The sequence below is a fragment of the Rattus norvegicus genome, chromosome 7 (genome assembly GCF_021556685.1).
Source record: "Rattus norvegicus strain SHRSP/BbbUtx chromosome 7, alternate assembly SHRSP_T2T, whole genome shotgun sequence".
Lineage (NCBI taxonomy): Eukaryota > Metazoa > Chordata > Mammalia > Rodentia > Muridae > Rattus > Rattus norvegicus.
The window spans coordinates 53,293,589-53,304,227 of NC_141540.1; the positions used below are offsets into that span (position 1 = coordinate 53,293,589).

At 38.0% G+C, this 10,639-nt stretch overlaps 1 protein-coding gene across 29 annotated transcripts in view; it reads left to right on the forward strand.

Moving 5' to 3' along the window:
- Ppp1r12a (protein phosphatase 1, regulatory subunit 12A) overlaps nt 1-9,388 on the forward strand; it is a 110,845-nt gene extending 101,457 nt beyond the window's left edge. For 20 of the 29 annotated variants that reach the window (XR_015623708.1, XR_015623716.1, XR_015623710.1 and 17 more), the window contains 3 exons: nt 1,651-1,698; nt 4,059-4,109; nt 6,965-9,388. Coding sequence is in view for 12 of the 29 variants with exons in the window: in XM_087555374.1 (XP_087411500.1) it covers nt 1,651-1,698; nt 4,059-4,109; nt 6,965-7,051 (186 nt within the window). In the remaining 17 variants the exon portion in view is untranslated. 29 annotated transcript variants of the gene reach the window in all.
- The last annotated feature ends 1,251 nt before the right edge of the window (nt 9,389-10,639 follow it).

Here is a 10,639-nt window from a genome sequence, read left to right on the forward strand (position 1 = left end):
TGGTAACATTTACTCTTTTTTTAACTTATTTCTGAGGAGCAACTTAGAGATGACAATGCTCCGATTTTTGTGCCTAGAGACTTGGAATTACTTCCCAAGGTCTTGTCCCATGGAACACTATATTTGAGAAATAATAGTTTATCTCTTCCTCCTTTGCCTCATCATTTTAAACAAACAAGAAAACAAATAATAATAGCAATAATAATAATAATAATAATAATAATAATAATAATAATAATGAGCTGCCTATTTTATATCTTGAAGACTTTTACAGAAATCTCTGTTAAAACGCTCTAAGGAATGCTTTAATTCTTAAGAAAACAAACTTGTTAAGCAATTATTAGTTTGGAGCTTGAAAGAATTCATCTAAAATAGTCTGTTCGTCTCTATGAAATATTCTACCTGCTTCCTTTTTAGCCCACTTCTATGCCTGCCTTTTCTTTCTTAAAGTTCATTTTCTGTAGTGAACTCTTGTTGCTGGCTGTTTCCCCTCTCATTTCTAACAACTGCTGTGTATAAAGCAATTGTCTATGCACAACAGATGCTGTGTTAAATTCCAGAGTCATTTAAAAGGTGCAGTCTTTTAAGAGGCTTATTTTAAAGATAAACAGAAAAGGAAGATAGAAAGCAGTAGCACACTTCATAGTGTGGTGTTGAAAGAACTTGGATTGCCCTTCGGGCTGCATAAGTACCAGGCTTTGAGCATATAGCAAGTACACAGAACATTGTTTTAGTTCTATGGATATGGTCATGTTTTCTCAGTAAAGTCACCACTTTCTGTTTACCTGGAGTGATGATGCCCTATTACATGGTGAATCAGCTAAGCTTTGTGCTCGCTGCTGAACTTGCTTATCTGTCTGTGCTCCTCCTTTTCTGTGTCCTTTTGTCACCTAATTTTTCTTGTTGGGTTAATTCTGATTAATCCTATTTCTTACTCAAACTCTGTAGGAGAGGAAAATTGATAATAATCAGTTATTACCCCATCTGGATCTGATTGGTAAAGTAACTAACTGGACATGGTCTTAATGCATAGTATCGGTCACTAGCTTATAGTTTATAGAAGAATGCCTTGGAGTCGGGCTTGGAGGTATTAAGGATGTAGCTCAGTAGTAGAAAGTGGCTTTTGTCTGGGTCTGAAAGATAAGAAAGATATTGTCTTGCAACCATAGATACATACAGATTTCTAATTCTGTAGTAAGAGAAGCAAATCTCTGAGTGACCTGCTGAGGCACTGTTGTCCAGTTGCTTCCTGCAAAGCCACTCAACCTGCTAATAAGCCTCCTTTATTCAGGGTTCTGGAATCTGATCAATCAGATTACAATCAATTTTTCTGATGGATTAAGAAGGAAGTAAGCATCTGAGGGAAGGCTGTGATGTTCGTCATGCCCTTGAAGGTGCTCCTTTTCACACTCTATGTGAAATGACAGCTATGAGGACTGTCCATTCTTAAACACCACTTTTATTGTTTCAGCACATAACTCTTATTGATTTTTATTTCTTTATTTAAATTTGCTTATTATAGCACCTGAATATGTATAATGCCACCTGAAAATTGTTATTTTTTTTATAACATCTACCAGTGGAGAGTTAGTTACGTTGTATCCCTCATCCTTATTGTATCTACATCTGGTTTTAATTTATATATTACAGAGACAAGAACGATTTGCTGACAGGTCACTATTGGAGATGGAAAAAAGGGTAAGTGTCCCTCTTACTGAATCAGTAGTGTTTGGATGAGTGGCAGTAGATTTGGTTTGTTTCTGTAGATAGTAGTTGGGTAGTAGAAGAAATGTTGATAGAGGAAACCCTTATATCGTTTTTGTTTTTTACAATACTTTTGTTGGTTGAGGTATTTTACTTGTATTTCTCTCCAGTTATTATTATTGCTCCAGGGTCGAGACATGGCCATAAGAATAGTCTGAAAACTGGAGACTGTAACAGTGATCCAGATGGTGAAAGGACACCTATATAATGTAGCAGCTAGACTTACAGGGTGCAGAAAAAAAAATACATATTGTGGTTACTGTGATGCATCTTGAAGACAAAGAATACATATCAGAAACAGCTGATATGGAAGCATTGTTCTTCCCCAACATTTTTTTTTAAATTACCAATTTGACTTTTCTTGACAAATAATAAAATGGTACAGAATAAAATAAAATATACTACAGTCAGTATCTGTGGTGTTTATTGAATTGTTCTATACAATAGTTCCTCTTTTATTATGATTTCAGCAAATTTTAATACAGTATTTAGATGCCTTTTTAAAGATTGATGTAACTAGTAGTTGCTGAAAGTTCAGACTTATGTATTTTCTTAATTTAATATTATTGCATATCGTTCATACTGCTGCATATCTACTAATATATAACACTGGATTTTATCCTTAAAACATATAGGGCGACTAAGATCAGTTCTACCTGTATAGTTGATATGGAAAACATACTGAAATAGAATAAAGTTTGTATTTGCTTCACAACAACACTTTGAAGACTATTTCTTACAAAGTCAGTGATTATTACACAAATTTAAGCACAGAAAAGAAGTAAAATCATCAGTGATATTACCAAGTATAGGAAATTGCTAATTTAGTGCCTGTTGTTTATATTCTGTTCTCACGTGACCTTGTTTCTGATTGTCAAATGCAGATAAATTACAAAGTAGCTAATGTACTCCTATTTATAGGCTTTGGTGATTACAGTTTAATTAGTGTTAATGTCTCTTTGGCGTTCTCCATGTATAAGGCAAACACTATACTAAGCAGCTCACGTGTACGGTTTTCAAACTGTTAACAGTTTCTTTGAGCTAGGAAGATAGGAAGATGGGAAGAGTGTTCCAGTATTGCCCCTATAATTGATCTCAAATCTTAAATACACCTGGTAAAATTGAAGTTTGTGTGAGAATTGCCTATCAGTCCAAAAGAGATTATATGTCTGTGTGTGTGTGTGTGTGTGTGTGTGTGTGTGTGTGTGTGTGTGTGTGTGTGCGCGCGCGCGCTACAAAGTTGTAAGGAACAAATATGAAGCTTTAATTGCTGGTGTGTTGAGAAGTACTGTGTCTGTGTGAATATGTCACGGTTGTGTTCTTAGCTAGAGGGAGGGTCTTTTATAAAGTAACATTTATGTCTGTAATAATTTTTAAGCATGTTGATATAAGTGGACCTCCATCCCTTTTTTTTAAAGCACTTGCCCTAAACACATGACGTTTATAATAATTGTACTACATTACTAAATATTAACACTCATTGTTAATCTGGGAAGGAATGTCATTGAAATAGTTTCAGTGTTGTTAAACTAAATGTAAATGGTTTGTATCTGAAAGGTGACCGGCAAGAGTCAGTATCTTCTGGGCGGTATGACCTAACCAGTTTTACAGTTCATCAGTGACTGCTGCTTGCTTTGGCTTAACACTTTAGAAATGCTTATTATCTAAGGGGAAATGAAACAGGACACTTTAATAATACGTTGTTTGTTGGCTTTGCCTGCCACTCTTTGAAATGGATTTAAAATAAATGCTGTAGTTACTCTCCTGTATTCACTGCATTCATGCTACACACAGTATCAACCAACTTGTATGACTAAATTTGTATAGCTGTAGAGTGAACCGAACAACTAACTCACAGTAGACGCTGTGAGCGGAGAAAGTGAGCTTCTCTGGGATCCGTTTGTAATCGGAAAGCACACCTCGTTTAGGCACGTCTGCTTGCCCCTCTGCTCCTGACACTGTAGTAGAAGTGCATCTTTGTGTGTGCGTGTTCTCTTCTATCTAGTCCTCAACCTTGAGATTGGCTCACTCTATCCTGTCTGTCTGAACTGGACAACACTGACTGAACATGCTGTGTAACACCCTACTGGAAAGGCAGAGCATTAGAGAGCGCCTGTGGGAGGCGTTTGACAAGACTCAGCTCTTCCCCAGTCTGGGGGCTCCTACACAGCACCAGCATCACACCTGTTGTTCACTGCTCTTGATTGTGTCTTAATGCTGAAGTGTCACCACGTCACAACACTCGAGACAGTGTGCGTGTAACTGAGTAACGTTGGTCTCTTCCATTAACCTAGGAACGAAGAGCTCTAGAAAGAAGAATATCTGAGATGGAAGAGGAGCTCAAAGTAAGCGAGCCGTGCTGCTGAGCACTGCTTCCTCCTGTTCATGCTCTCCGTCTGATGGCCACGTGTGCGCTCTCTACTCATGTGCTCTTGCTGCATCCAACTCTCAGAGTCTGGAAGAGGAATTCAAACGCAAAACCTTTTTCCACATTTCCCACTTACGTATTTATGTTTTATGTTTATATTTATATGGATGCCCATGCTGTATGTGAGTGTTGAGGTCAGAGGAAGGAGTCAGTTCTCTCCTCCCACCATGTGGATCCTGGGATCTGAACTCAGGCCATCAGGCTTGGAGGCAAACCCTTTACCCCTGAGCCATCTTGGCAACCCAAGAGCATCTTCATATTATAATTTCTATTAATGTTTTGAGAGTTTTATATCTGTTTATGATTCATTCTGGTTACTACCATCCCCCCCTTCTCCTGTGTCACTCCCCATTCGACATTCCCCTGCTCTTTTCCTTACAAGTTCCCTTCTGAATATTCATGTCTGTTTTGTCTTCTCACCTCCTGAAATTAACCGGTGCCATCTGTGTGATGACAATGGGTATGGTTTGGTTTGGGTTTTAAAGACAGTGCCTCACTATGTAGCTCTGACTGTCCTGGAACTCACTATATAAACCAAGCTGACCTTGAACTCAGAGATCCTCCTGTGTCTACCTCCCAAGTACTGAGATTAAAAGTGGGAGTCACTTCATCTGGTGACCATGGGTTTGGAATTACTAATCAATTTATATGGTGCTTCTGATATCCAAGAATAAAATAATTAAGTAGTTATAGGATGTAAGGTTTATTAATTCTGCATATTTCCATTTGTAGTTCAGTATTTCTATAGAGGGGAACAAGAAAATATAATAATCTCCTTTAAAAATAAGATACCTCTTTTTAAAAAGATACTAAAACTGGGAATATAACTCGGTTGTAGAGGACTTGCCAACCCTAAAGGTCCTCCATTTGGTCTTCAGGGTTACAGTAAAGTAATGACCTGAGAGTGAAGGACAAAATGGTCTAGCTAACTGTTAGCACTTTTTTTTTTATTTATATATAATTTATATTTGTGTATATATGTGTGTGTCTTGTCTCATAATTTGTAGTATAAAATAACAATACCCTTATCAGCACCTCAGAATTATGCTTATAAAATTAGAATTTCAAGTTTTAAACATTTCACCGAATTAGTTTGTAATTAGACCATTATTTCTTTAACTAGCTTTGAAAAATAGAAACAAATCTCCTGTTTTTTGTTATGTATTGCCTAGCTTGACATGGAATTTTAGCAAATTGTTTACTGTTCTAAATGCGTTGGAGTATTCCTTTAAATTTTCATTTTTTTAGTTCATTTCCTGTGATTCTTTATGTTCTTATTGTACTTTTGAGTATTTTCTTATTTTCTACTCTTTTTTCTTTATGTTCTGATTCCTGCAGAACCTGCACCAAATAAACCAAATTGAACCTCTGAGAGAGCTAAATGAGAGGCTGCTGGCTGAGAATAGGGCCTTGACCAGAGTGGTAGCCAAGCGCTCAGGGTTCTCTAGGCAACTGCAGTCTGTGAGCCTGTAACTTATAGTTTCATCATTTCTTCTTGGTAGAGCTAGGCGGGTGTTTTTATGTTAGTAAGCGTGTTTTTGTAAAAGCTCACAACTACAAATTAATACCATGTGTCCAGAACTATCACATAGATAACTGTTTAATTATGCATGGCTTCTCAGAACATTAAAATTATCACTAATTGCATATCACAACTGATAAACCACAGTACAATTGTACAGGGAGTGATTTAAGAATTAAAAGACTTCTTTGTCCTTTATAAAGCTCACTGTTATTTCTTTTGCTTCAAACAATTTAGATTTTATCTAGTATTTATTGTATGAAGTACAAACAAAGTAACATCCAAATTAAGCTGAATATTGGGCCAGCTTTATCTGCATTTGAAGCAGTGTGGTTTGTGCTGAGCAGCCAACGTTCATCCTCTCTTCACTGTGCAGTGCCATCTCGCTGGCTGCCTCTGCACTCTGGCTTATCCCTGACACTGAGCTCAGGACGGACAGTGGTTCGCTGTAGCAGTCATCCTTCTCGTAGGCATGACTTGGACAAGTAGTGTTGCAAGTTTGTTCTCCCTAATGACCAGTGTCACAGGACATTCTAAATACTGAGAGAGAGAGAGAGAGAGAGAGAGAGAGAATATTAAATATTTTTGGAAAATACAATTTAATGTCCAAAATAAAAACTATTTCATTTCCTAGTCAACCTGCCAAAGGGCATAGTTGCAGTTACCCTCAGTAGAAAGTAGATTTCTAACATCCCCACCCTCGCCTTTAGTTTGTCTGTATAACAAGAGACTATTGAATTGGTTTTTAAAAAATATATACTACTTTATATACATTGATGATTTCCATTTAATGTGTGCCTCTCTTGGATTAGACACTATTAGGCCATCAGGCTTGGTCCTATGAATGAGTACTTTACACATTTTATTAATAATTCAGAATGAGCCCTTAGCTTAGTGGTAGGGTTATCTGGCTTCGGTGTTGATAAGAGCTATGGAAGGAACTCACTTTATGATTCTGTCCTAACAAGAGGCTTCATGTCATGGCTGCTCTAATACGACATGCTTGTGAGTCATAAAACCAAGTAGTCTAGTGATTCAAGTGGATCATTTTGAGAGATAAACTTTCATTCCATCGTTTATTAAACTAATTAGCTTATAAGCAGTGTTCTTTCCTTCGTGGTACATGTTTTAGATATTAGAAACACATATAACTGACAAAGATTGATCATTTGTTTTGTGGTGACTTTGTAACATTTGCGAAGAAGTTGCTTTGCCTTTTGTACTGAAATGTATTGTTTTTCTCCTCATAGATGTTACCAGACTTAAAAGCAGACAACCAGAGGCTAAAGGATGAAAATGGGGCCTTGATCAGAGTTATAAGCAAACTTTCCAAGTAGGACAGAAAACACACAAGCGAAGCAGCGGGACTTGCACACACTCCCCAGTGGACCACATTGGCAGTCACTGGACGCCAGAAAGAACCCCTGGAGACTGTCATTTTCCGATATCCTGCCAAACGCCCTCTTATCTAGGAGTTTTGTTTCGTTTAATCTTCTGCCCCACCCCCTTGGTTATCAAGACCATTGTTTCATGTTAAAGCCGCTGCTGAGAAGATTTTTTTTCAATGACTGAGAAAACTTGTTTACAGCTCCAGCAAATAAAGAAAGTGTTCAAGGCCAGATACGCCTCAGATATTTAACCAGTAAGCCTTAGTTGTACATAAATACTTTTGTGTCAACAAAAACTTCCAGCTCTCACAGAAGACAGTTAGTCAACAGGTTTGTTTGTTGTCGTTATTGCTGGTATTTTCTTTTTCTCTTTTTGATGTGCCACAGTTTCTAGTTTCTCCATATTTAAGTTGTTTGCTTTACATCTGCATTTGGGTTTGCATTTTTTCCTTCCTCGTGTCAGCTCTCTATGTTCACAGCCTTCCCATTTACAGAAAACTTTGCTCTCCGAGCATCTTGTCACGTGTTAGGCCGATGTGTGTCTGCCACCTGGAACTGAAGTGCTCGGTGGAACACTTGCTGTCACTGTTTGTGCAATACGCATCCATTTCCTACATGACTGCTTTGACGTCCATTGAGATCTGATCTTGGGAGTCCTATCTTCTGCCCTCATCCGTCACTTTTTGTTTTTTATTGTAGTATAAGATGCTAGATTCTGTAATCTTCACATTCATTTTAGCAGGTACTGAGTAACGCTGTATATATAAATAAGTGTATTGTTTTGATTTTTTAGACCACCACATGGCATGCTTGACCATTTTTTTAATTCAGATGTCTGCTAGTGCACAGTAGGCGACTCCACATGGTGTGTAAAACAGCTTGTCACAGTGGGGCAGAGGACCTCAGCAGTTCACGGTTGATGGAGTCCTATCTTTACAAGTTTTTCTACTGTAAAGTGCTTTGACTTTTGTTTTCATTTGGTAGTATTCAAACCTAATTATAAAGTTGCATAAGATAACTGCTTCACATTTCACATGCCTATATTTATCTGAGTGCTGTCTAAAACTGTTGTGCTAGCCAAAATAGTGGTGTGGAAGCCTTTGCAGACTTCATCTGTGAGTGATGTTAAGTGCACTGTTAATGCCATGTGAAGAGGCATCAGCTTTGATACCACCTTCATGTTCAGACCATTTTTATACATTTTAGTGGCCTTTTTTTAAGGAAAAAACTAAGCAAAAGGAAGTCCATAATTAAAGTGGCATTTATTTGAACAAATAACTTTTCTATTTTCATCAAACCATGCAAAAAAATATTACATCTTCCTGGCACATAACTGTCTCCTTAACCACTGAACAGTTCAGCCATTTGAATAAATTGTACATTGTAAAGCTTAGCAGCTGACTGTATTATTAAGTGTATTGTATACTATATTAAATGTGAATTTGTACCCCTTCATTTTAAAAGGTCATTGTGTTCTACTGCCTATTTTAGATTACTTTGGGGTTGGGAGAGGGTGTTTTGGTAAGTAGAATTTAAGTCCTCTCTCTCTTGATTGGTTTTATGAAGATCTAAGGTTATACTCTTACTACCAAGCTCAGGATTCTTGACTTTAAAGGTACAAGGATAGGTGTGAGGATTTTATTTTTGGTTATATTTGAACTGTATGAATGGTGGGTCTGAATACAGAGTATTTCATGGTCTGATGAGAAGGTAAAATGCGCAGATAATTGATGAGTTTGAGTGACTGCCACATGTTCTGCGTGCACAACAGTTAGGCATGCTGTGGTTTCTATTTGTGAGGTCTGGATGCCTGTGAAGAGTGATTAAATACATGTTTCTAATATTTTAGTGTTTTGTATTTAGGTTATTTATTCTTTGTATCTACAATTGAACAGCTACTGTGCTATATTGACTTTATTGGTAGTACTGAGCAGACCTTGTTTCTGCATGAAACTAGTTGCAAAACCCACTATTTTGGAAATAAAAAAATGTATTTTGACATATACAAATAAAATGAATAAAACTATTTTAAATGTGTGAACTTTTAATGAAAACAGCTTAGATTTTGTTCTGAGATATTTAAATTCTGCATGGGTATTTTTTCACTAAATGCTTTACTTGGATACCAGTTTGAATAATTTTTGAAATTGTAATATTGTGATAATTTGCACAGCAATGTACATGCTTATCTGTAAATGCGAACCTAACTGCCATATTTATGCAATACGTGTACCAATTTGGACAAATGTTTATGTATTTTACATAAAGCTATCTGTGTGCAGAGTCTGAGAGCTAGTTTTTTATGCTGAGTGGATAAAAATACTGGTGACTGAGATTCCAGTTATTCTGTAGCGTGAGACTCCATTCCATAAACATTTGCAGTGTTTCAAACCAAACTTCTGTTTTTTTCCTTAGCTGTAAACTCAGGCTTAAGAACATACATGAAGTTACTATTCCACGGGAATTTTAAGCTTTTCCCGTTACTATTAGTTTATTTCCCATCTTAGGTTTGTCCAGGGTTCAGTCTACGAGCACAGCTCTCAGTGGCCACGTTGCACGTTTACCTTCTCCTTCTCATGTGGGTCTTTAGGTAGGGAACCGAAAGTAAACCAAATCCTTCTCTCCAGATTTCCAGTACTTTGTGGATTTTTGTTCACAACAATGTCTATCCCTCTTGTTTTTAACGATGGAGGAAAACAGTTCATATGCAACTATCTTGAAAGCCACAAGGAAGAGAGGATCTGCAGAAGCACCTGAGAGGAGACGCCCACGAAGAGTGACGTGGGGCTTTGCTCCGCATTAAGGCTCTTGGTTCTGTTACCTAACGCTTTATTCCCACTGCTGGGCATGGAGGCATACACCTACAGCCTAAGAATTGAACAATGGAGGCTGGAGGACAGGGTGTCCAAGGTTTCTCTTAACTACACAGCAGGCTTGAAGCCAGCCCATACCACATGAGACCCTGTCTCAAATAAGCAGAAGAGGAAAGCATCACCACTTAGTCTTCCTGGCTTATCTGAGACAGCCAGGGATTCCAACGCCAGCGTGCACTGAAGCTGCTGCATGAGAGAGAGAATGTGCAGCCAGATTCTTCCCTCTAAACTGGACCTGCTCTGCTCTGCTCTGCTCGACTCGACCCGGCTCAGCTCGGCTTGGCTTTCTTTTATTCGTTTCTCATAAGACTAGGCACATACCCTTATATCAAGGCTGAATGAGGCAACCCAGTAAGAGGAAAAGGGTCCTAGGAGCAGGCAAAGAAGTCAAAGACACTCCCAACACACATACTCCCACTGTTGGAAATCCCACAAGAACACCAGACCCTACAACCATAACATACATGGATCCATATAGGATCTGTGTTTTTCATTTCGGTCCCTCTGAGTACCTATGAGTTCTCATGGTGTCCTTGACCAATCCGGCTCCTACAGTCCGTCCTCCCCTCTGTGGAGTTTCCCTGGCTCTGCCTAGTGTTTGGTTGTCTTTTCTAAAGGCCACAGCTATGGATTTTCTTTGACCCTACATGTAGAACACAAAGCA